The sequence below is a fragment of the Martes martes genome (assembly GCF_963455335.1).
Source record: "Martes martes genome assembly, chromosome: 8".
Lineage (NCBI taxonomy): Eukaryota > Metazoa > Chordata > Mammalia > Carnivora > Mustelidae > Martes > Martes martes.
In genome coordinates, this window is record NC_137895.1 from 87,601,978 (window position 1) to 87,628,930 (window position 26,953).

The 26,953-nt window shown below is 46.8% G+C and overlaps 1 protein-coding gene across 1 annotated transcript; it reads right to left on the reverse strand.

Annotated features, from left to right (window-relative positions):
- Positions 1-17,340: 17,340 nt before the first annotated feature.
- On the reverse strand, positions 17,341-24,911 carry KRT2 (keratin 2). Its single transcript, XM_080812344.1, has 9 exons — positions 24,301-24,911; positions 23,147-23,361; positions 22,742-22,802; positions 21,964-22,059; positions 20,952-21,116; positions 20,524-20,649; positions 19,501-19,721; positions 18,347-18,381; positions 17,341-18,249 (listed from the first exon to the last, which is right to left on the reverse strand). Exons 1-9 carry the CDS (start codon positions 24,841-24,843, stop codon positions 17,783-17,785), a joined length of 1,929 nt encoding a protein of 642 aa, XP_080668470.1. The 5' UTR covers positions 24,844-24,911; the 3' UTR covers positions 17,341-17,782.
- Between the last annotated feature and the right edge of the window lie 2,042 nt (positions 24,912-26,953).

Consider the following 26,953-nt stretch of genomic DNA (forward strand, 5'->3'; position numbering starts at 1 on the left):
AGCTAAAACAGAAGACATAAATAAGATTCAGAGTCTTATAACATAATACCCAAAATGTCCAGGTTTTGATCAAAAATCACTTATCATATCAAGAACAACGAATATCTCAAACTGAATTTTTAAAAGACAATCAATAGATACTAACACTAAGGTGAAAAAGAAGTTAGAATTATCTGATGAATATTTTTAAAAGATTTTATTTATCTATTTATTTATTTATTTATGAGAGAGAATGAGAGAGAGAGAGAGCACGAGCATGGGGAGGGGAAGAGGCAGGGAGAGAGAGAAGCAGACTCCCTTCTGAGCAGGGAGCCTGACACAGGGCTCGATCCCAGGACTCTGGGATCATGACCTGAGCCAAAGGCAGATGCTTAACTGACAACCACCTGAGAGTCCCATGGTGAATATTTTGAAGCAGTCATCATAAAAATGCTTTGGTAGCAATTAAGAGCATGTAAAGCAGATGGGAAAATAGAAATCTCAAAAAAGAAATAAAATATCAAAAACCAAGTGGAAGTTTTAGAATTGATAAATACAATAACAAAAGTTAAAAAAAAAAAAAAACCTCAAAGGATAAGGTTAACAGCAGAATAAAGGGGACCAGATAAAAGACTCTGAATGAGGGGCATCTGGGTGGCTCAGTGTGTTGAGCCTTTGCCTTTGGCCCAAGTCATGATCTCTGGGTCCTGGGATCGAGCCCCACATTGGGCTCTCTGCTCAGCGGGGAGCCTGCTTCCCCTCCTCTCTCTGCCTGCCTCTCTGCCTGCCTCTCTGCCTACTTGTGATCTATCTATCTATCTCTCTCTTTCTGTCAAATAAATAAATAAAATTAAAAAAAAAAAACACTCTGAACTATGAAATAGAACAACATAAATCACCCAGCCTGAACAACAGAGAGAAAAATAGACAAGAAAAAGAAAGAAAGAAAGAAGAAAGAGAGGGAGGGAGAGAGAAAGAGAGGGAGGGAGAGAGGAAAGAAGAAGAAGAAGAAGAGGAAGAAGAAGAAGAAGAAGAAGAAGAAGAAGAAGAAGAAGAAGAAGAAGAAGAAGAAGGAGGAGGAGGAGGAGGAGGAGGAGGAGGAGGAGGAGGAGGAGGAGGAAGGGAGGGAGGAGAGGAAGGGAAGGAGGGAGGAAAGGAGGGAAGGTAAAAGAGAAAGGAAGGAAGGAAGGAAGAGAGAGAGAGAGAAAGAAAGAAAGAAAGAAAGAAAGAAGAAAGGAGTAAAGAAAAGAAAAGAAAAAAAGAGAAAGACAAGACCAGACTAGATCTGAGCATCAGGAACCTGTGGAACTATAACAAAAGAGCTTATATTCATGTTATTAAAGTTTCTTGAGAGAAGAAAGAGGACTGGCTGAAAAAGTACTCAAAGAAATAAGAACTGAAAATTCCCCAAAAGACATAAATCTAAAGATTCAAGAAACAGACAAATGTAAAGAGAATAAATCCCAAAAAATCCACACCAAGATAGAGCTTAGTCAGAATTCTGAAAACTAAGAATGAATTAAAATTGTGAAAACAGCAAAAGAGAAACAACACCCTACCTATAAAGGAAAGTATTTCAAAGGGAAGCCAAAGTCTCATCAGAAACCACAGAAGTTAGAAGGGACTGGCACAGTATTTCTCAAGTGATTGAAAGCAAAAAACTGTCAACATAGTTTCCTATACCTGGCAAAAATATCCTTCGGGAATGAAGGGGAAACCCTGACACTCTTAGATGAATGAAAACTAGAAGGGTTTGTTGCCAGCAGACCTACCCTAAAAGAATGGCAAGAAGAAGTTCTCTAAACAGAAAGGATATGATAAAAGAAGTAATCTTGAAACATTGGGAAGAAGGAAAGAACATGGTAATTTAAAAAATGGGTAAATTCAATAAACTTTCCCTCTCCTCCTGAATTTTCTAAATGATATTTAATTGTTCAAACAAAAATTATAACACTGGGGTGGTTCTAAATGTATTTCGGGGAAATATTTAAGAAATTATATCATGAAGGAGGTGAGTAAAGGGATGTAGAGAGTTAGGGTTTCTTCACTTGCACTAGACAAATGGTGACAGCAGTAAATTGTTGTGAGCTCTGTATGTGTCATACCCCCTGCAACCACTAAAAATAGTATACAAAGACACTATAAATATATCAAAATAGGCTCTTAAAAATGTTCAAGCAACCACAGGAAGGCAGGAAAACAAAAAGAAACAAGAAATAGAGAACAAATAGAAACAAAAAAATAAAATGACAGACTTAAGCCTTAACATATTAATAATTACATTAAATATAGTCTAAATACATCAGTTAAAAGACAAAGATCGTCAGGGCTCATTAAAAAACATTAGCCAACTATATACTACCTACCAAATAAGGAAGAGAAACTCACCTCAAATGTAACAATATATGCAAGGTAAGAGTAAAAGTTTAGAAAAAGATAATATCATGCAAATATTAATCAAAAGAAAATGGGAGTGGCTATATTAACATCAGATAAAGTAGCCTTCATAGCAAAGGGAAAAAATATGAAACAGAGAGAGACATTATATTGTATAATGTAAAAGGGTCAATCCACCAAGAAGACATAACAATGCGAATGTGAATATGCCAAATGGAAGAGATGCAAAATATGTGAAGCAAAAGATGATAGAATCAAAAGAAGAAATAGATAAATCCACAATTAAAGTTAGAGACTTCAATATTCCTCCCTCAATAATTGGTAAAATCACTAGAAAGAAAATCATTAAGGATATAAAAGATCTCACTGACACTCTCACCCAATAGGATCTAACTGGCATTTATGAAATACCCAACAAAAACAGAATAAATATTCTTTTCATGTTAATGTGCTCAGAGCAGTACCAGGCACATATTAAATGTTAGATAAATGTTGCAAGATCAATAGACACTTTTTACAAATAACTTTTTACAGAAACCGAGGCACAGAGAGGTTAAGTTACCTAGAAAAGACCACACAGCTGCAAACTGGGAATGGAAGTCAGGAAGCCCACTGTAGAGCCCATGCTCTTAACCACTACTGCCTGAAATATTTTTTTAAAACTCAACCCTGCAGTTCTTATTCAAAAGGTTTGGGGGGAGGGCCTGAATTTATAGAGTTTCTTAAACTTCCTCACATTTTTCTCTTTGGAGACTGAACCCACTCTTAGGGGCTCTGCCTTTTAAGGGCACAGTCTGGAGCATGGTATGACTTCAACTCACATTCCACTGTCCATAATTTTGTTTCATAATCACAGTTATTTGTAAAGGAGACTTGAAAATGTTGCCCAGAGGTGGGAGGTGGTGTGCTCATCTGTTAATTTCTATTTCTGTTGAAGAGGAGAAAGGATATTGGGGGACAACTGGCAGGCTCAGGCACACTCTGCTCGATAAACACTCTTGCCCCTGCATCACTCTACTGTTAAACACGTTGGGATGGAGTCCAAATTGCTTGAGGTAACAAAGCGGCAGGACGACCAACCATCCCGGTTTCCTGGGACCGAGTGGGTTCTCAAACATGGGATGCTCAATCTTAAAAGTAGGAATGTCCTGGGAAAACAGAACAAATTAGTCACTCTGCCCAGAAAGGTCTTCACCAACCTGGGCTGCCACACCTCTCTCTCAGCGTCACCAGACCGCACTTCTGGGAAAGAGCCTGAAGAGCCAAACTCTTGTCAAGCTCTTTTTCAGTCCTTCAACAAGTATTTATCGATTACCTACTGTGTGCCAAGCACTGCTCCCATCACCAGGAGATAGAACTTCTATCCCTCCCCCGCTAGCTGACTCCTCCTCAATGTTTAGGTTTTAAGGTTCAGCTTGAGGGCTCCTCATCAAGGAAGTTTTCCCCCATCCTGCTAGTCTGACCCCTTGCTCCTGATAGGCACTTCCCCTAGACAACACTATCCTGTACTCTGCACATTCTCTCGTCTTTCTTCCCAGTAGACATAGGTCTTGAACATCTTTTTGTATTAGTGTCAAGGACAGAATCTAGCACATAGGAAGTGCTCAATAAATGGCTGTCAAATGAATGAATGCCTCTCTAGAAACCCAGGGCTTGCTCAGATGAGAATTTATGCCCATTGTCTCCCTGGCTGGCCATGTTCCCTCCTTTCAGCACTTCCCAACAGTGCTCATGACAGGGAAGGGATGAGACCATCCTCCTAATCTCACAGAGCTGGACCCCATGGGGTGTTATGCTGGGAACTACTTTCTGAGGGAATCAGGAGACAAAGTAGCGGAGTTGCCCTTGTGACCTGGGCCCCCAGGCTGCTGCTTCCCACTTCACATCCGCTGGCTATTAACTGATAATAATTCTTATAATGAGAATGATAACAAGACTATTATCCTTTAATTAGGCAGTAATGACACCAGCTTGGCTGCCAAGCAAGTCTGGAGGACCTGCAGTTAATTGTTTTAAAAAAGATGCTTCTTCAATAAGGAGGGGAAAGAAGGGTCTTTTTTTCCCACCTTCCAAAGTGAAGTAGAAATAATACGCCCTTCCGTCAGCACAGGTAAGCGCGTGTGGGGAGGAGAGTGAGCATAGATATGTGTATGGGTGTGTTTCAGGGTGATGGTTGGGAAAGCGCAACATTCAGAGTCCATCTGAGTAAGGCAAATTTCTGAAAGTTCCCAAATGAATGAGTTTCTGATGAAGTTTATTGGAAAGTATGGTGGGGTCAGTGGGGGGAGGGGAGGGGAAGAAGTAGGAAGGTAGAAGGAGGCAGATCTTCAAAGGGAAAAATAGGTTATGAGATCTTCTCCTTAGATAGTAGGGCCCAGAACTTGCACACCCTCTAGCCTAGCAGGTCGCACTGGGTATGTATTTTAAACTGGAATCTACCTGGAGTATAGTCCTAAGACATATTTGCTTCTGTCATATTTTTATCCCCATCCCTGGGAAAGAGGAAACACATGAACTCAGCTGCTGTCACACTTATCTCCAGGTGTTGATGTACACAGCCTTTCTCAGGGAAAGGGGTGGGCCTGAGCTGGCATGCTCACACCCTCCAGGTCCCCAGAGACCTTCTTCTCTACTCCTCCCTTTGGTAAGTACCCAGGATCTGTGAATCTGTAGGAGGCAGAGTGTCCTGATGTCCCAGAATGGGTCAGGTGGGGCTTCAGAAAATCATCGAATCAAAGCAAGTTCTTGATAACCCTAGGTTGCAGATTATCAGTATAATGAATGACACCCATTAAGGTGGAAAACTGAGAATTGATAGTGATAGTAGAAAATAGGGTATGTGTATGCCTGTACTTCAGGACTGAGGTAGAAGAAGAGATTTTGCTTCTGTACCATAGAAAAGGACAGTGTGGACTAGGAGCACTATGGGGATGCCAGGTAAGATAGGCAAGAAGGTGAGTGATTGCCCCATAGACCCACTGAGACTACATCTGAGGGGTTTCCTATGAGGTCCCCATCTTTGGATGTATGAAAAAAAGAAAGAATTTGTTTTGACCCAGAAGCCTGCCTTCAAATTGCAACAAAATGAAAAAATTAAAAGGTGGTATACAGTCAGAACAGATATGAACAAAGTGAAATAGGTTAATGGACACCATGAGATCAGGGCCAGATATCATTTTGCCTCTAGGGGGGAATTCTACAGGTTTCTGTGTGCTCAGCTGGAGTCCTGGTTAATCACTGAACTGGACTCCTCATTTTCCACACCAAAACCAGTGTCTCCAGAATTCCCAACTTGAGATCGGGACCCTCCAGGGCTCCCACTGTGCCCTGCAGACCTCAAAGCCCTGGGCACAGCCCCAGCTGCTACACCAGATCCTCTGAAGGTGTTGCCTCCTCTTGCAGAGACTCTGCCCCCTGAGCTGACGCCAAATGCAATCACATCAAAAGCAGAACCTGTGCTTGACACCACAGCTGTGGGGAGACAGAGAAGAAGGTTTCAGGATAGCTCTGGGCATCCCTATACAATTTCTACATCCCAGAACACCCATCTCACACACAGCATTGAGGGGCTTCTCCTGAAGTGTTCCATAAAGGAACAATGGCCACCAACACTAGTCCTCCTGCCCCACCCATCCTTCTGGGCCAACTCTCCACACGAGACTCAGGGGGTCCTAATGGCAGGATCTCTGTTTCCTTTACCTAGAGATGAGCATGAGATCCTAGGAGCAAAGGAAAACTTGACCTCGTCTACTCAAATCCCCTTCTCGTCTTGTGGTCTGTGGGATAAGACACACAGCCAGTGCCCTCAAGAGTGAGGTCATGGCTGCAGGTCTCCAGCCTCCTAGCTGCGAGCTCCTCCTCCTTATCTCAGGAAAGGTCAGGGGTGACTCCTGACTCACCAACAAAGGAGAACCCCTCTTTATTCACAGCAGCTCACATTGTCAGTGACTTCTCCAGACAGCCGGTTGGCATGAAAATAATCAGAATAATCAGTAAATCCTCTGACAGGGGATCAGAGGAGGACAACTTCCAAAAGGAAGGATACCCTAGCTGTGGTCCATAAAAGTGTAATTTAGTCTCATTCTGGCAAATACCTGGGCTCCAGAGCTGCATCAGTTCCCACCTGGAGTAACAAAGGCAGCTGTTCTCAGTCTCCCCTGCCCACAATCCTGACTCTCAGTGGGTACGTTGCCATTGTTCCTCGACTCCTACAACTGATCCTCTCTCCCCAGCCCCCTCCATCCAAGAGTCCTTCTCTATGCTTTCCCCAGCTAGGGCTCAGGCCAACCATACCTGGACTGAACTCTTTTTCCTCTGTCTTTCTCAATGGCAGGGAATTCTCCCCACTTTGCTTTTGGTCCAGAGGTTCAGAGGGAAAATTTGGAAGTGTTAGGGACTCCAGCATACGGGACCAGGACCTTCACTACTCAAGTGCACTCTGGACAAAGGTCCTGAACAGACACCAACTTCCCCACAATTGACAAAGCTCAGGTGATGTTTCAGGAATAAATGAGTTAATTGATTGTTCATGATACAGATGGGAAGGTTGACACAGGGTCACCACTGATGGAAACACACATTCTATGCCTCCTGGGTCACCTACCTATTCTCCTCACCCTCCAGCAACTTGTGGTTGGTGGTGATCTCCATACCCAAGACCAGTTTGGCTCCTAGCAGCTCCCAGTAGTGACACAGCAGCAGGACCATGTCCTCCTTAGCCTGCTGCAGGGCGGCCTCCACCTCAGCCATCTTATCCTGGTCATCTTTGAGGCTCACCTCACCCTTCTGCTCTGCCTCCAGGATGGTGCTTGGCAGGGGGGCAGGGCTCTCCCAAAAACCATCAGCAAGTAAGTGGGGCACAGAAGACCATATACCAAACCCCTTGCTGTGCTTCTCTTTTGCCCACCTTCATAATTTATTATAGAAGATGTGCAAATATAGAAAAATAAAAGAATAAAATAATCTTTCTTAACTCCACCCCTCAAGAGCTTCCACTGCCAAGTTGGCACCCCACCTGTTTCTTAAGATTGGTGATTTCCGCTTGAAGTCTCTGGAAGGCTGGGTTCAGCTCACTGACCTCTATCTTAATCACTTTGAGGTCATCACTCTTTCTTCTGGCAGTGGCCTGGAGCTCCTGGCACAAGAACCAGGAAAATGCAGGAACGAAAGGTAACACAGGAACAGCCAAACCCAAAGTAACCCACCCCACACCTCTAAGCTTCACTCAGCCAGACTCATGTGCCCTGCTCAGTCTGGTCATTGCGGCTGAAACCAATCCATAGAGGATACACATTCCTAGCTGCTGGGAAAGCAGGATCTGGTTAAGGAAAGAAAATCTTCCTACCCAGCCTAGTTAGGCAACTACCAAAGATCACAGAACCAAATCTTGGGCAGGAATACACCTCTGGTCTGTCCTTCCCAGCCAGACCCTGACAGGAGAGCTAGCCAACAGGCTACCCACAGTAGGAAGAGGGCAGCAACTATTCCATGTGTGGGCCTGGAATTATTATTCCTGTTAAGGAACTTCCTTCAACCATATTCCACTCAGGTGGGAAGATCAGGCTCCCTGAAGATATCCTCCCACGGGTATGTGGGAGGGAAGGTAGTTGGAGCAGCTCCTGGTAGAAGGAAGCCAGCCTGGGTGAGACAGTGGCTACCATGATGCATGGGTTGAAGAGTTGGCTGTGCAGGTTTAAAAGCCACCATGGTATCTCTAGATGCATTTGGGTCTGCAGAGTTGGGTTAGCTCCCCCAACAAAGGAATGGCAAGACCCACTTCTAGTGGTGGCTGAGCCAGAGACTTTCACAGTATCCTTCCCCATGAATCTTCAGGACAAGACATATGAGGTCAGATGACCCTACCAACCACAAGCCAAAGGAACATGTCAATCTCTACTGGCAGGAGTGGGGATCCCATATGCCCTCTGGGCATAACCCAGAGGTGGGCACCTTGGTCTGACACAGGGCCTCAGCCTCAGCTTTACTCTTTGGGTGGTCTCCTCATACTGGGCCTTGACCTCAGAAAGGATGCTGTTCAGATGCCAGTTGTTGTCCATGGACAGCACCATGTTGGTGCCATTGACTGACTGCTGCACCTGGGCCAGCTCCTAGGCAGCAGAACAGGGATCAGTCCTCTAGAAATGCTTGGCATCCACCTTTAGGGGGTTCCCAGAGCCATCTCACCAGCAGCCATGCAGAAACTCAGGGGCAGCCCTGGGAAACTTCTTTTCCTTTCTCAGTTTTCCAGCCATCCCAGGGGTTCCCAGGGAGCTTAGACCCCAAACTTACAGCGCATAGAAGACCTGGAGGAACTCAGTTTCCTGCTTCAGGGTCTCCACTTTGGCATTGAGGTCCACCCAGACCAAGTAGGCACCGTCCACATCCTGAAAGAAAGGAGGCTATGGTCCCAGTGGTCTCAAGATTCCAGGAGAGTGACATCGATAGGACAGGCACTGTGGGAGACTAACAGAGTAGGGACAATGCCAATGGATTTGTTGTCTTTAAGAAGTTGAAAACAGGACCTCTGAGACAGAAATCAGGGTAGCTTTCATTCTTACCACTTCTCACAGCCTTGCCCACAGCCCAGTTCCGACTTGGCACTTAGCTGGGGCTAGGGATGCTTCACAGCAGAAGAAACTGAGCCCAGTGCAGAGCAGGCTGGAGAGAGTACCAGAGCTGAGCCCTAAGGGACAAAGCCAGTTGCCTCTCCCCTTCTTCAGCACCACAAAGTCACTCTCAGCCTTTGTGCTGCTGTTGACCTCTACTTTGTATCTGGGGGCAGTTTGTGGATAAGAAGACTGTTACATCTCGAGGCATTCCCTTTTCTCTGCTGCCCTACACTCTGAACGTATGTCCACAAACAGATTCACGAGAAGAAAACAAACAGAAAAAGACCCCACAAGCTCCTGGGAAGAGGGGCTAATTCTATGCCCTAGCATTGCTCCCACACCAGACTTGGGAGTCACACGTATTTTGACCCAACACCAAATGTCCCACCTTCTCCCGTCACTCACTTCTTGTATGATTCCTCCATGGCATCCCGGGTGATCTTCAGGTCTGCTGCCTGCCTCATCTTCTCTTCTGTGAACTTGTCCACCTGTCTCCTGAGATTGCCAACATAGCCCTCAAAGTTGGGCTCCAGGCTAGGGTTGCGGGTTCTGACACCCAGCTGCAGCAGCTCCCACCTGGTTTCCAGCACTTGGTTCTGCTGCTCCAGGAACTGTGCCTGGAAGCAGTAAGTCCAAGGGCTCAGCCCCCAGAGGACAGCCAGAAATGGGCTCGAACCTGGCGAGAGTGACAAGTGACTCTAGTTTAGTGTTAATTCCCAACATGCTATGGATGGAGGTTATTTGAAGAGGTTTTAGGCGTGTTTACACAGAAGTCGTAAGCCGTATTATTTGAAGAGGTTTTAGGCGTGTTTACACAGAAGTCCAGGTTTCCAAATGTAGTATATGGTCTGGACCTTTGAATGTTTACCAAGTTCCCTCCTTGATTCTTATTTGCACCAAAGTTTGAGAATCATTGGCTTGCATCATTTGGGAAGAGGTCAGGAAGAGACTTACCAATGAGCCAACAGAATAACTCACTCTTAGGAATATTCTTTTCTCAAATAGGCAGTTACTTGATGTGGAAAAAATATTCCCTTTTCCTACCCTTCTCTCTGTTTTCAAGACATTGCAAGTAATAGCCACAATAAGTAGCAAAAGAGAAGAATTAACTGATAATCAATACCTTGAATGTGTTGAGCACCTTCTTGGTAAAGCTCATGAGACACTGTCCTCCTACAGTGAATCTCCTCTGCTACTCATCCCTCAACTCCTGTTCCCGTCTTTTAGCCCATCAACCCTTGTCAGGCCATGAAGGAAAGGCATAGTTTAGTTTAATTTTTTCCCAAGCTGGAGCTTTAATGAAGCAGAAGCCCCATACAATTTCCCACATTTTTTTCAGCCTTATAGAGGTATAATTGAGATATAATAAATGGTAATATATTGAAAGTGTACAACATAATGATCTGATTTATGTATACATTGTGAAAGGGCTCCCACAGTTGAGTTAATGAACACATCCATCACCTCACTTAGTTATCTTGTGTGTGTGCATGTGTGTGTGTGTGTGTGTGTGAGAGAGAGAGAGAGAGAGAGAGACAGAAACGTAAGTTCTACTCTCTTAGCACATTTCGATTACACAATACAGTGTTATCAACTACAGTCATCATGAAAGAATGTAGCTACTTTTAAAAAAAAAAGATTTTATTTACTTATTTGAGAGAGAGAGAGAGAGAGAGCATGAGTTGGGGGGAGGGGCAGAGGGTAAGGAAGAAGCAGGCTCCCTGGTGAGCCCTGACGTAGGGCTTCATCCAGGACTCAGGGATCATGACCAAAGCCGAAGGCAGATGCCTAACTGCCTGAGCCACCCAGGTGCCCCAAGAACATAGCTCCTCAGGACACCATCTCCAGTGGTAAGATGGCCCTAAATCCAGAGCTCTGGGCACATTTACCAATTATACTTTATTTCTTACTGGCTTCTCCTTAATTTTTCCCCAGCTCCAAGTCTATGCAATAGTGCTAATCCATAGTTGCCCCTCCCTAAGGAAAAGCACCGAGAAGGGTGGGGCTGGGCAGAATTTCAGCATTCCACCCAGACAATCCTGAGCGTCCCACTGGAACAAACTCAAGATGCAACCATCCTGCCAGCCTCATCTTCCCCAGAGTTATTCACAGTAAACGTCAATCCAAGGTTGCTCCAAGAGCACACAGTTTGGTGTAGTTAGTATAAGAAGTCTGGCCTCCTTTTGGTGCTAAGCCCGGATGAGATCTGATGGTCAGGACTCCTCCAGGCTATGAATATAGTTCACCACTCTCAGCCTGGCCAGCAGAATTTGAAAATCACTTGGTCAAATCATTTGCGTTGGCCCCATGCTCCTTTTTTCGAAAGCCCATTAACTGGACCACATCCAGTTTTTGTGGTCTCCACTCACTGGCTTTGAAATTGGAAATGCCAGTCTGATGGAAAGAAACTCCAAGACCTAGAATCATGCAGCAAATTATGGGGAAGAAACCATTTGCCAAAGTCAATGTGTCCACTTACAAGATATGTTTTGACTTCTTTGAAACTGAACCTGTCAGGCTGTTCAGATTTACTATACATGGAGAATAGATTGCTTTATTTCAGGGTGAGACCGTAAGGCCATAGTTCAATGCAGTGGTGTTGGACAGGTAGCTGAGGGTTAGATCCAATCTCCTAGGGAGGCTTGGAGAATGAAAAATAAAGTGGGCACCTTCCACCAGGGCCAATTTTAAGAGACAGGGACTGGGCTAGTCGACCTCAGAAAATCTAGACCTATACTGTCTAATATGGTAACCACTATCCCATTTCCATCCTGGAAGAAAGACCTGGAAGAAGGCTCACATTGTCAGTGAAGATAGTGAAATTGTCTTTGAGTTCCTTGATCTGCTGTCACTCCAGCTGCTTCACCTCCTGGACCATGAGGTTGATCTTCACATTCAGTGGCCCAGCAACCTATGATTCATTTCAACTTCTTGGGTGCACCCAAGGCAGACTGCTGGACATACAAACCCCAGCCCCCCAAAACCACCAAGAACAAAGCTCACCCTACTGAGGCTACCCACCCCAAAACACCCACCCTCATACCTCCCCAGAATGCTGCATTGGCCCAGACCTCTAACTATACTGATGGAGAAGCTCCTGCTCCCACCAGAACTAATAAGACTCTGGCTACTATAACCTCCCAGCCTGGTGTGGACTTGGAAACAGCCACCACTCTTGCAGACCAACAGTGAGTTTACTGCCCCTCTCCAGGCCCCTCCAGGCAGGATAGCCAAGCCACTGCCAAAGCTCCTGCTCTGATACCTCAAGAAGTAGATCTGCCTGCCCATGGTGATGCAAGGGGCATGAGTGACACTGAAGAGATGGGAAGAGTCTGTCTCAATGTTTCTCTGCTAGGATTCAGAGGAATCCCCTCATATATCTCCTGGAGTTGTCACCTGGCCAAGGATAAGTTCTTGGATTTGGTGTCCTTGAAGCTGAAAGTGGTAAGAAAAAGAAAGAAAGCACCATCTATGTGGGAATAGTATGTCAAATAATCATCACTTAGTTAGCAGGGCTTTCTTATTATTATTTATCTATCAACTATCTGCTGACTTAGGCAACACAAAGTGTGTGCGATTATTATCCCAAAGCTCTCAGATAGTTTTCTGAAACCATTGGTATTCCAACACTTTTAGTTTCTACCAGAGTGGTACTGAAACTCAAAGTACCTCTTCTAGAGGCTTAAGATAGTGACACTGATGAATTAGAAACTGATCTGGAAAGAATGGTGATTCAGAGAGACCCATTCAATGGAGTTTTTTTATATTGGTTAGAGTTGCTTCTGCTTCTCTACTACCCACCTCCCACCCTCCAGATATGTGTGTGAGTATGTGTGTGTGTTCCCAAAATATATGTCCAAAAAAGAATAGAAAATAGTAAAATAAACTGTACCCATAAATGGAATATTATATAGGTAATTTAAATGATGGTTACAAGTTTTATGCAAAGGAATTTTTTTCTGTTTTGTTGTTAACTGATAAAAGGAGAAATCAAAACTGAATAATCAGTACGACCACGAAGTCCATGGCACAGAAAAAGAAGACCCAGAATAATATTGGAGAGTGAGTCTGAGTGTAGCTATATATTTTTTAAAACTGAGTAAAGCTAAAAACCTCAGAAAAATATGCTCAAAATATTATACATCTATATCAAAGTGTCAACAAAAGTTATTTCATATAATGGTTGATTTAAAAGTTTTTACCTTTCTGTATTTCCAAACTTGAAATAATGAGCAGGTGTTGTTGTTGTTGTTGTTTTTAAAGATTTTATTTATTTATTTGACAGAGATCACAAGTAGGCAGAGAGGCAGGCAGAGAGAGAGGAAGGGAAGCAGGCTCCCTGCTGAGCAGAGAGACCGATGTGGGGCTCGATCCCAGGACCCTGGGACCATGACCTGAGCCGAAAGCAGAGGCTTTAACCCACTGAGCCACCCAGGCGCTCCAGGTGTAGTTTTTATAATACAGGCAATCAAACCCTACAATTCTCCAAACCTCTGCAGGGAAATCAAACCCCCTTTCTTTAGAAAATGCTCAGGGAGACCAAGGACATTGGTCCCTTCTTTTAGTCACTCCATAATTGTGAGGGCAGCTGCCCAAGGGAATATTCTGGATTCAGGCTCCTCTCACCACCTGTCATCCAGGCCAGAAAAATGCAGGTTACCACACTGACACATGGCCCCAGCTGAGGTGCTTCATGCTTCTCTGCACCCTGACCCCACAGGCCTGCCAGAAGTCACCTGGTATGCCTGAACATTCACACGTGCACTGGCAGGGCTCAGCGATCTCTCCTGGTTGGGCTCCTTCTTCAGACCCAGGCTGAGAAGCTGAGATGTTTCCCTCGTTCTATAATCTTGTACCTACCTGCCTGCTCCTCCAGGCTTTATTAGCAGGCCCCACCCATTGTACAAACACCCCTAATCCAATCCAGGCAAAGAAGGAAAACAGAAGGGGGCATAGTAGAAATGATGGGGGACATAAGATGTACACCCTTCATTCTTTGTTACGGCTCCATTACTTCCCAGTTTCTTGACTGTGGGCTCTTCAGCCTCAGTTTTGTCATCTGTCAAATGGGGACATCTGTCCTTGTTACTTAACTTCAGTGTTATATAAACCACTCAAAAGAATGGAAGTAACTACTAATTTTCACCACTGGCATTTTATTAAGTCCACGTCTTTCTCCAGCAGCAATAATAGCACCTGCAGCCCTAACGTTTACTGTCCGATCACTGTGTTCCAGAGTGTATGCCGTGCTTCACAAAGATAATCTCATTTAATCCTCATGGCAGCACTGTGAGGTAGATATCACCATTATCTTCAGTTTCTAGAAGTAGAGACTAAGGTTCAAAAGATTAAAGGCTTCGCCAAATATTTCAACTAGTAGAGAGGTAGAGGCCAGCTTTGACCAAGGCAGACTGATTCCAGAACTCAATACGTAGATGTCTAATTGAATCAGATATTGAATGCATAAAACCTGCAGCAGCATGGATTGGGAGCTCTGCTTGGAGGTGGTGTACTTTGGCTACTAGGCCAGCCTGGCCCACTGGGAAAGAGGGGGTCCGAGGTGGTGGGACTGGGCTTCCCGGATAGAGGCAAAATGTAACAGTCCTTTCTGTTTTGTCCTCTTCGAGGAAAGGCTGGGATTCTCGTGAAAGTCATCACTATTTTGAAAATCATTTTCTTGAGCACCCCAGGCTCATTCAACCCTGGACCAATCTCTGTGGAAGGTCATGAGGTGGAGAAAGCATTCTCCCAGCCCTTGGGAAGTTTCCAGTCAAAATAGGCATAAAAAGAGCCAGCTGAAGTGGGTCCCAAAACTTTTTTTGCTCCCGCCTCTCCCTATGCACCTTGGAACACCCTTCTCTGGACCTCTCTGACTGAAATCCCATCCCCCCTCCAGCCCTCACCAACTCGACAGCACACACAGGGCTCTTTCCATCTGAGCTGAAGAGATAGGTAGAGATAATCTCATCCTGTCTCCTTGGGAAGAGGAATGACTAGTCTGATGTTGCACAGCAATTACCTCCAATGTGAAGGTCAGCATTTAAATCTCTCAACTCCTGATGAGAGGCCTTCCCCTCGTCACAGCAAAGAAGAGCTTGAGTGTCCCACTCAAGCAGACTTTCTGGAGGTGGGAAGCTGTCCAAGGACTCTCATCTGAGTTGAGAGGAAAGAAAGAGTGTGGTAAAGGGGTCAAGAGGAAAGAAGCTCATCTGAATTCATACAAGGACTCACGGGTAGAGAAAGGAGGGAACCACAGTACAGGGCTTCCCAAGTACTCTGCCACATCATCAGAATGTAAATATTTAGCCCAGTTCCTTATGGAAATAGAGCTCGTAAACCCTTTTGCCTGTGCCCATCTCCCTTCTGAAGCCCAAAACCTGATAAGTCAGTTACTAGATTTGGTGGAAGATGAGCAGTGGTAGGAGGGGTGTGACCCAGATTCTGGACTAGTTTCCCATGACACTTAGGAGGAAAGGAAAATCCAACCCCCAAAGCTGGTGCCTTACTCCACTACCTGCTTACAGCCAGATTTCTTTCAGACTTCAGGCCTGTGTCCCTCCGAGCTCGTCTACAGTCTTGTTTTGCTGTTTTGGAGCCCAACATAAAAGTAACACAAGTCTGAGTAGATCCGAAGAGAAGGACTTCGTCCCAGGTAGAGTAGAAGTGAGGAGTACAAACCATAGAAGGGGTCAAAGACTCATACTGCCCATAGTCTCAACAATTAAGATAGTTGAGAATAAAAGCTGCCACCTTACCTGCCTCACCTTCTGTCCCCACAGAATGTTATCAGTACAGATCACTGTTCCCAACGCCTTTAAGCAGTACGTGATTTGGGGAGTGGAGGCCCGGTTTCTATGCCCACCCTGGACCTTATCTGTTTCCTTACCTATACTGGCGGCTCAAAATCACTGATGCCAAAGCTCCCTTCCAGCCCTAAATGTCTGGGAGACTAGCCCTGTTTAAGGCCATGTTTATGTCTGCATAGTAAATACACTCTAAAACAGCCAGACCCTCTGTCCTTCCCCTTCCCAGCTGGCACCCTCACCTCCACAGACCTCTCCCACCTAACCAAGGCTGCGGCAGGCACAGCACCCTGGACTAATCAGCCTCAGGTACTGTCTGTCACCCTGTGACCCGTAGCCTTCAGAGCTCTTTTTGTCCTACACACCTTCAGACCTGGGGACAACTGGTCTAAGATCAGGTGAAACTACCTATTCTTTATTAATGTCTCCCTGATTTTCTTGAAGACATCTCAATAGCCTCTAGCGATGCAGAGGGGTTTCACAGACTCAACTAAGGCCTCACCAAGATTTTGAAACTAAAGTAAGAAGAAAGAGAAGAAAATCCCCCAGGATTTTTTTTTTTTTCTGGTTTTAAGCCACGTCTGCTGCATTGAATACCACATACATATAGCTTGACCTGACCCAACCAAAGCTACCAACTCCCATTTGGGCAACTCTGGCCAGTCTAATCCCAACCTCAAGAGCCCAGCCCTTCCTCAGCTCCAGGAAGCTCCAGTGAGGTGACAGGCCTTTGTGTGAAAGAGGCTGAAATCATCCCAACCACAGGGGAAGTCTGCCCTGATTGGGACATCCAGGGCTAGGGGGTCTCAGAGGGTGGCTGGATGTGAGACAAGAAAAGGGTTCAGTATCTGTTGGATATGTTGGGGGATTTCTCTGATGGAAGTGGAGAAATGTTCTGTGAAAATAGTGGTTATTTTGGAGATCACTTTATAGTCCTTCCCCAGATACTTCCCCAGATCCTCTTCTTCAGCCTTCATTGAGAACTCCTGCCGAGGACTTAGGGCTTTGGGGATCTAGAGTGTTCATGACCTAGGTTGAGCTAAGGGAATTTTACATTGGAAGCTCAGCACTGCAGACAGCCTGGATGGAACTCAAGGGGCTCAGCTGATTTGCCCTGAGGAGAAGGGACTCAGGTGAGAGCTCTTGTCAGAAGACAGTTGGGGTAGGATTGATGGGTGGGGGTAGCTGTGGGAAAAGCTTGTTAAGAGTGGCTTTTTCTGGGCAAGAGAATTTTCCACAAACCCCACCGTCATCCTCCTGGCAATATCACAGTCCCCAGATCTGGCAAATACTTTATAAGAACATCACCCTCACACCCTGACTCCAGGGCTAGCCCCTCCTGTCTCTGTTCTTAAAGACTTCCAGAAAAAAATACCCTTGGCTTCTCCCAGCCACACTGCCTCAGGGCAACATGTCCCTGCTCCAGGAAGCTTGTCTTTTATCACTTCCCAATCTCTCCATTTTCTGGTATCTTCAATCAGACAGCAATGAGTAATAGCTCTTGGCTACCCACTCCTGCCAAGGCTTAACATTAAACACACTCCACATGTTATCCATTGCAAATGAGGTTTATTGTGCAGACACCAAGACCACAGAACTTCAGATGCAGAGCCAGCAAGGTGGGCTATATACACAGAAACATGTTTCTCTGGGGGCAGGGTCATGAGACAGGTACAGGCTTTGAGGTGGGGCCTTCCACAGAATAGTCATCAGGAGAAGGACCACCAAGTGGGCAATGCAAGGAGGGGCCAGGAAAGGGACCACCGTGGGAAGTCCAAGCCCAGGCAGTGCAGAGCCTTCCCTAGGGTTCAGACAGTGTCACTGGCTCCAACTAATTGGTGTGGAGAGAAGATATTTCAAACATGGTATGTGGGCATCCCTTTCCTCCAGAATGCCCTCAGAGGTGGATGACAAGGTTTGACTTGCTGTCAGTTGGATGTACAGAGACAGGCTTCTACATTCTAAAGCGGAAGAGTCAAGAGGGGAACTCCGTCCTTATCTAAAAGAGAAGGTCACGCTGGAACCGTAACCTTCACCTGAGCCAGAACCCCCCTTTTCAGAGCTAGAACCCCCTCTAGAGCCACCTCCAGAGCCATATCCCCCTCCAGAGCCAGAGCCTCCCCCAGAGCCGGCACCTCCTCTGGAGCTGCCTCCAGAGCCATATCCTCCTCCAGAGCTGTATTTTCCTCCACTGCCACCTCCAGAGCCAGAGCCTCCTCTGGAGCTGCCTCCAGAGCTGTATCCTCCTCCAGAGCCAGAGCCTCCTCTGGAGCCCCCACCAGAGCCATAGCCCACTCCACCGCCACCTCTGGAGCTTGAGCCTCTGCCTCCAGAGCTGTAACTTGAACTTCCAGAGCTGTAGCCTCCGCCTCCTCCAGAACCGGATCCTCTACCTCCAGAACCGTAGCCTCCAAAGCCAGTCTTGGAGGCCACACTCGAAGACATGCTGCTGCTGGTCACAGCTGCAGAGAAAGATGGTATTCCCATGGAAATTCTGACTGCCAACCCCTGTGTCCTCCCAACACACCACACACGGGACGGGAAGACCCCACTACTTACACACAGTGACGTTGCTACTGAGATCTCCAGACATCCTGTCAGGGAAAAAGAAAGTAGCTCGTGACAGGGCCCTTAGGTTCCATGTACTTATTGTTCTAGAGCTTCCACCTGCAAGCAGGCACCTCGACCATTAGCCACCAGGGCCTTCCAGAGCCTGCTCTCTTCCATGCTGCCAGACCACAGAGATGGGCAGGCCCCATGTTTGTCCACATGGCATAGCAACCCAACGCATCTCAATTTTTGGCTCAGATGAAAATGATCAAAAAGCAAATTCACTTCTGATGCACAACCCGTTTTTGTATTTAAATCCTTGGGAGGGATTCTGCTATTCTGAATCCAAGCCACACTAGAAATTTTGAAACAAGGCTGCACTGTGAGCATCTAATTCAGAAAGAACTGCAACCCTGTACAACCTCCCCATTCTATCCTCCTGCCCCCACCTCCTCGGCTGCATCTGAAATCTTTTCCACTTCTTCCTGCAGTCTGGGGATAGGGGGCATGGCCTTGAAGACAGGTGCAGAGCAATAGCCTAAGCAAAGCTTAGGCTCCTTCCCTGTCATGCTGGCTTGCTGGTGGCCTGGGCTAACTTGTCCCCTTCTGGTTGCTTCAACCAGATAAAATCACTGGGGATATTGCTAACACAGACAAAGGGCTCAGGCAAGGTCTTCAGATGGGGGAAGGAAAGGTTCCCTTTTGGGAGTTTGTCACCCCGGAAATCTGCACAGAACCAGGCCTGGCACCTGCTGCTGGGGAACAGCCAGCCAGTCATGCCTCTACCAGTCAGAGCCTTCCAACGTGGTTCCCTGGCTCTGGGTCCCAAGGTGGAGGGAGAAGACACCATGCACCCTGCTTACCCATAAGCCAGTGTTTCAGGCTATCTAGGACTGACCTGTTTTCACCACATTTTATTTTCTCTTTGAGGAAAGACCAAGATTAACTTATTGCTTAATTTAATCAGCTTTGACAGTCATTCCTGTACTGATAAAACTACAACTGTACACTAAATGCTTTGGGTCATGAATGGCTGTTTGAGGAACATAGTGAGGTCAGCTCTCAGCTGTCAGAAGGCCCTGCTCCATCCCCAGCTTTCCCTGCCTTAGTCTTCCTTCCTGGTTCTAGGAGAGAGCGGCTTCGGCCTCCCCAGCGCCCCTCACCTGCACTCCTCGCCCTCCAGCAGCTTGCGGTAGGTGGCGATCTCCACGTCCAAGGCCAGCTTGACGTTCATGAGCTCCTGGTAGTCGCGCAGCAGTCGGGCCAGGTCCTCCCGGGCCTGCTGCAGGGCATCCTCCAGGTCAGAGAGCTTGCTCTGAGCGTCTTTGAGGGCGTGCTCTCCCTTCTGCTCAGCATCTGCGATGGCTTCTTGCACACTCTTACACTGGGAGAGAGGGAGAAAAGGTTTCTCTTGGCTTGGAGAGTGGAGTCTTCCTGGCAGGTGGGGAAGGGAAACGAATGTGTTCAGGGTGTGGGAAGCCAGACTCACTGGCCCTGGAAGGGTTGGGTCCCTCTGGAGTTAATGCGAGTCACAAACAGTGCTGCTAAGACCTGCTGTCATCTCCAGGGCATCGTCTTCCAGTCAACTCTGACTAGACCCTTATGCCTTCCCCATATGACTTTTGTCCTCACAACACAGGACATTATCCCAGTTTACAGCTGCAAATGAAAACCTCGGATGTGGACCACTTCATAGAACTTCTGCTGCCCCTGGAGTCAACTCTCCATCCCATGTGATCTCTTCCAAGCTAAGGTCCATCCCCTGGCCAGCTCCCTGCCACAGCCATTGCCCCACCACCATGCCACTGCTGGTGCTTAGGGTTGGAACCTAGTGTGGAGCCTCCAACCCTCCCCCTGTTCAGCCAGATGACCTTGTGCTTTATCTGTTATCACTCCCTTTCATTTGTGGAAGCAATCTGAAAGGTAACACAGTTCTTTCCCTGCACCAATCCTTACTTTGGAATCTCTTAGACGACCATAAAAATTGTTACAAGCCTTAAATTATGTTATACTCGAGATGGGATCAACATATGCTAGATTAGAATTTCTCAGGTTCTCCTCTCTCTCTTTCTCTCTCATACACACACTCACACACTCCCATCCCCCACACATACCCACACACAACCTCCCACCCACATGAGCCCCTCTCGACCCCTGGAGCCACACAGCCCTGAGGCTGTGCCTACCTGCTTCTTCACGTGGGCGATCTCCCCTTGCAGCCTCTGGATCATGCGGTTCAGCTCGCTGATCTCCATCTTGACCTCCTTCAGGCTGTCTCCGTGTTTCCCTGCGGTCACCTGGAGTTCTTCATACTGTATGGGAAGAGGAGGGCAGTGGCAGCTTAGAGGAAGCCTAGCTTGAGCCAAGGAAAGTCTAATACAGGCTGGGTCAACCAAGCTGCCTATGAGAGAGGTGGGGAGCTATCTCATATCCCCAAAAGGACTTGGTGCCATTCTCAATTGAGGGCAGTTGTGGTCCTGTGCTCACTCTTGCTTGGGAATGATGCCCAATTGCCATTAGACAAAGCCACCCATCATCTCACTGACGCTCTCCGGCCAAGGTGAAACCCAGCTTGTCAGACAGCTGTGGCTCTCTCTGCTCTCCGCATACTCACCTTGCTGTGGTACAGTGCCTCGGCCTCGGCCTTGCTCTTCTGGGCGATCTCCTCATACTGGCTCTGGACCTCGGAGATGATGCTGTCTAGGTCCAGGCTGCGGTTGTTGTCCATGGACAGAATGACGTTGGTGTCGGTGATAGTCTGCTGCATCTGGGACAGCTCCTGCAACACAATGGGAGGTCTGGCCATGGCTTCCCTGCCCACAGCCAAAGGCTGTGAGGAGGCATCCATCTCCCTGGCATTAGGGAAATATAGATGCTCAGACTAAGTTGAGTGGGATTCGATGGGTGGAATGAAAGTGAGACAGCCACCAATCCCAGGCCTCTGCCAAGGATGCCCAGAGAATTATGGGAGAAGAGGCTATTTCTTTTTTTTTTTTTTTTAAGATTTTATTTATTTATTTATCAGAGAGAGAGAGAGAGCACGCACAAGCAGGCAGAGGCAGAGATAGAAGCAGGCTCCCCGTCAAGCAAAGAGCCCGATGCAGGACTCGATCCCAAGACCTAGGATCATGACCTGAGCCGAAGGCAGCAGCTTAACCCACTGAGCCACTCAGACATCCCGAGGAGCCTATTTCTGAGCCTCCTGCTGGATAACCTTCACCATTTAGACAGTTTTGTTAAGTTTGATGCCCCCAGAAAGAAACCTATGAATAACAAATGTTTCAGAAGATATGTGTACACATGGGCACGGAGGGGTGGTCTGAAGTACATTAGACATAGGGATGGGGAAAAGACAGCGCTCTACCTAAGGGCAGCTGGACATTTGAGGAATGGAGTGGAGGGATGTTGTCTTGTGTTTCCTGAGTCTTCCTTCTTGTAATATCAGAGGAGATAGTTCCTCTCCTCCAAAAACTACACCCCAGAAACCCCATAGTGGTCTGGAATGGTGGCAAGTGGGAGTCAACCAGTCCATAAACCCCACTCATCCCACCTTTTCACTCATTGGGAAGGACTGCTTTGGTGGGAAGGGTGGGAAGCAAGGGTCTCTCCAGGAGTAGCCTCCTTACCGCATCAAAAAGAAATTTAATGAACTCAAGCTCCTGGGTCAGCACGTCCGTCTTGGCCTGCAGCTCCACCTTGGTCATGTAGGTATTGTCCACATCCTACAAAAAACATGAGGGGGCCTCTGGCGAAACTCACGCATGGCTCAAGGTCTGGGCCCCACCCTCTCTTTGTCTCCCTCTTCCACCCAGTCCCTGTCAGCTGCTCTCCAACACCCCAGGCACCCCAGGTGTGCCAGGTATCCGCAATGTCATTTGGCACAGAGCCCACAATGCATCTCGACTAAGGGCCCCCATGCCCTCGTTCACTGCTCACACACTCCCATTGGAGCTCTGGCTTTTAACAGTCCTCAATTCTCCCATCCTGTCTGTCCATCCCACCTCTCCTGATCTTCTCTGGATTTTACACCAAAGCTTCTGCCTTCTAGCCTGAACTCGTCAGCACAACCGACAGTATCTTTAGGCATTCTAAGGGAGGTCCATCCCTTCCTCAGCACTTTAGAAGAAAATCGAAGTGTTCTCTGTGTTTGCATCGTGCACGGCCCAATATAGGCTTGACGGAGATTATTGGTGGAAATGCTCCGGCAAATGTGCAGAACAGCTCCAGAAGCTTGAACTGCAGAGACACTTCTGTTTTCAAGAGAATGAGTGGTGGATGTGTTTCACCTCTTTCCCCTAGTTACTGCTGCTTCCACTCAGAGATGTTCTCCAGCCTGTCTGCCTGGACCTGGTGGGCCTCTGAAGCCCCCTCAGTCCCACCCAGCCATGACATTCTCTTGCTCACCTTTTTGAGGGTCACAAAATCATTCTCAGCAGCTGTGCGCTTGTTGATTTCATCTTCATACCTGTAGGGACCCGGGGACAAAGCTGCTAGATTAGTTCTACTTTGTTTACTTTTTTCTTTTCCTTTTCCTACTGGACTCATCCCAAATCCTCCATTCTCTGAGTATGAAACACTCCTTCACTCTCCAAATGGTAACTGTGATGTCCCAAATAAGGTTGCATTTCTATAAATTAACTCCCAAACGTGTGAAGAAAACGTGATCTCTAAAGCCCTTAACATCTTCCTCACAAAGAATCAGCACACACAAATTATCACCGCAAATGCAAGGGGGACATGAGTGGCCTCCTAGAGGAAAGAGCGGATGGCTACGATCGCTATTTACTCAGCATTTACTCGGCCACCTACTTCTTCTTAAAATCCTCAACGAGATCCTGCATGTTGTTCAGCTCTGAATCTTGGGATGTTCGCTCTGCAGAGAGCGTATCCACGTATTTCTTCAGCTTGGCAATGTACGCTTGAAAGATGGGCTCCAGGTTGGTGGTGCGGGTGCCCACATCCAGCTGCTGCAGCAGCTCCCACTTGGTCTGCAGCACCTGGTTCTGCTGCTCCAGGAACCGCACCTGCAGGGACCAGAGGAAGAGTGCAGGAGCTCTGGATTGCCCCTCCCACCAGCGGGACTCACTTGCCAGAGACAGCCCTGACCCTGCTTCAGGACATAAGGACGTTTACGTGGCTTTGTGCTCACAAGATGGATGCTGGATCCAGCCCGAATTCCCTACCTCCACAGACTCCTAATGTTACAGCCGGTACTGTCCATGCAGAGAGCTCTTTTCCCAATATACCGCCCACTATCTTATTTGCAGCTGCTCCCAAGACTCCAGGCCATTTCCCTCTCCCATCTTGGTTGAATTCCCGGCAAGTCCCAGAAAGTCTTGGGCAAACCAAAAACAGGCGTCCACTGGCACTGCTCCTAAAGGTGCTAAGTGTGAGAGCACCGCAGGGCAGGGCTCCTCGGTCTGATTTTTAAGAGCCTCATAAATTTCTGAGGCAAGTTCATCTGCCTTGAAATAGGACAAAACCCTGGAATGCTCAAAAGTGACAACCATAAAGACATTACGGGTCACAAAACTGAGAATGCTTCTCTTGAAGGCAGGAATTTCGTTCGTCCTTAAGCAGGTTCAGCTTCCCAGTACTTAAGAGAGTGATAACTTCCAAGGAAGGAAAGACTGTCTCAGAAGATGTCTTACCAACTTCTTCCAACACCTGCTGCCACTTGGCCTGACTCCTCAGTCCATTACTTGTCTAGATCAGTTTTCCCATGATTTTCAAAATTTTCCAACAATCTTACTTATTTAGGCTGAAACAATAAAGCCAAAGGCATACATAATTCCTAACTGCAGCTCAGGAAGACAGCATCTTTCCCATTTGGGAGATAAGCCATGCTAGTTGGACTACACTGAGGGCTCCTAAAGGAAACGAATCTGTGCTGTTTACTTTCCAGTGAGCAGTGGAAGTAGGGCATCCTGAGCATCAGACTGAGCCAGCTTCTCATGACTCACCTTGTCAATGAAAGAAGCAAATTTGTTGTTGAGTGTTTTGATCTGTTCCCGCTCCTGAGACTTCACATTCTGGATCTCTGGGTCAATTTTCACGTTGAGAGGCTGCAGGAGGCTCTGGTTGATGGAGACTTCGTGGATGCCTCCACCAGGGAATCCTCCAGGCCCAACACCGCCAGGACCCCCAAAACCCCCAAAGCCACCACCACCTCCAAAGCGTCCTCCGCCAAAGCCGCCTCCACCGAAGCCAATGCTGCCTCCAAAGCCACCTCCTCTGCCACCAAATCCACCACCGGAGCCAAAGCTTCCACCTCCTCCAGCCACACTAATGGAGATGCTCTTGGTGCCTCCAAGGCCAACAAGACTCCGACTGCCAAAGCCGCCACCGTAGCCCCCTCCGCCACCACCATGGCGGCTCAAGCAGGAGAAGCTAGAGGCTGATCTCCGGCTCCCGCCGGAGACCACAGCTGAACCGCTGCTGAAGCCCCGGAATCCTCCACCTCCTCCTCCTCCTCTTCGAGATTTGCACGAGATCTGACAGCTCATGATGCCTCTGCCCAGCGAGGAAAATTTGAGGTTTCCGAGACGAGTTAAGGCTGGAGACTATGCTCTGCTGTCGGGAGACTGTCAGGGTCCCCTTTTATACCTGCCAACTAGGTGTTGGTGTGCATGGGTGTGGACACACTTTATGCATGGGTTTGGTCTGCCTGGAAGCTACGCCTGGTTAGTGATTATCAAGCTAATAGCCATTAAAAATCTACTAATCAGCTCCATCCCAAAACTTGCTTTGACTGCAAACTTCTCCTGTTTATCTGGGCATCTGTCATGCAATTCGATTTTTGTGAAATCATCAAAAGAGGAGATCAGGACGTGGGTTTCTCAATCTGAAAAAATAGACCTTCTGCAGAATGCTGTTCCCTGCTCTGGACCAACCCAAAGGAGGGCAACTATCACTGGGCCTGTGCCGGCTTGCCACCCGATGAGGCTGATGAAAGAGGTGACAGGTTTATTAACTTCATGGGGCCCCTCAGTAGCGGCTTCAGAGTCCTTGCTTCTCTCCCTCTGCTCCAGGAAGAATGTCAACAAGTGCTTTTGTGGAGTACAAACGTCATGTGGGCAAGTATTCATACTCTTACAGAGAGAAGTTGGCTAGGATGCTTCAGAAGGGTTGTCATTTTTCAAAATATCTTGACTCCGTCCCATACCACACCAGGAGAGCAAAAGAACCAGTCACTAAAAAGAGGAGAATTTTCTTTCTTGCAACTAAAAGTCCTTACAGCTATCAACTCTGTCATTTTTCGACTTGAAAACCCAGAGGATGAGGGACTTAGGGAAAAATTCTCTATTCCTGGGTCTGTCTGACTCTGGGTACCCAACAAGAGGTTGCCATCAAAGGCTTTCCATAACTCTGAGGTCCAAGTGTGCATTGATGTAACTAGTCACTAATCATGGATTATCGGGTGATTCTGCTGAAAATCCAGGAAGTCTGACTTCTCAAGATTACCAGGGATGGATGAGTATCAGAAAACACATTGAGTCACCAAATGCAGAGAGCTTCCACACCTAAACTCAATCACAGTCCTTCCTTTGCCTGTGTGGCCAGACACATGAGTCCTGGAATGGAACTTAAGGTCAGATGGTCTAACTGTGAATTGCAGTTAGTGATTTCCCGACTCTGTGACTTTAAATTCAATGTTGAGGCTCTGCACTCTTAGCTATAAAATGGGAAACTCACACCAAGTTGTCTGAAAACCATGACATGATACAAATATTAGGTATCACTACTATTTTGGGTGAAGCAAAGCTATCTCCTCCTTTCTGGTGCTAAGGCCATGCAGTCCATGTAGGCCCGTGAGTTACAAAACCAGAATTTCTCAGGGCCCAGGAGAAAGAGAGCATAACATAACATAAAAAACTTAAGTTTGAGGGGTGGGAGGTTGGGTGAGCCTGATGGTGGGTATTATGGAGGGCATGTATTGCATAGAACACTGGGTGTAGTGCATAAACAATGCATTCTGGAACACTGAAAAGAAATTTTTAAAAAAATAAAAATTTTCTAAAAAGAGCATACAGCATGATACTTTATTAAAGATACATACATCACAAGACCAAAAAAAACCCATAAATTTTGAGTTTAAGTCTCAATTTCACTGTATTTTAGTTAAATGACCCTGGATCATTCAAAATGCTCTTTGAGCCTGAATTTCCTCATTTCCAAAAGCAAATAAGAAGAAGAATATGGCTAGTGCAAAAACAGAACAGAGCATATATGCATGTGCTAAATGCAGTTCCTAGTTAGTAGCAGAAACTCAAGAAATGTCATTTTCCTTCTCATATCTCCTCCCCTCAATCTCCAATCCTGTGTCTTAACAAGAAGTCCAGAGCAGGAATGAGGGTGAAGAACATGGAGCTACCGGTTCATGCTACTTGGTTTGCAGTAAGAGAACGCTGAAGGAAGCAAGCCCATATGCCACTTTGGTTTTTTTCCCCCAATCTGGCTTATATAATCATAATCATGCCAATAAATCCTGAGGCTGAAAGATTTGGAGAGAACCTCAATCCAAAGTCAAATGTGTCCTTATCTGTGACTATCTGAACAACACCCTAATTGTCCATTGCTCCACCATGACTGTGCCCAGGCCATGCCAGCCTCAGG

What these genes read in the sequence shown, in the direction of transcription:
- KRT2 (XM_080812344.1), bottom strand. Translation starts at nt 24,843, where the DNA reads ATGAGCTGTCAGATCTCGTGCAAATCTCGAAGAGGAGGAGGAGGAGGT. An exon ending in TTAAATTTCTTTTTGATGCG is followed by an intron (nt 21,117 to 21,963) that starts GTAAGGAGGCTA and finishes ATTGTGTTGCAG; the next exon opens with GAGCTGTCCCAGATGCAGCA. An exon ending in TCGCCCACGTGAAGAAGCAG is followed by an intron (nt 19,722 to 20,523) that starts GTAGGCACAGCC and finishes CCTCTCTCCCAG; the next exon opens with TGTAAGAGTGTGCAAGAAGC.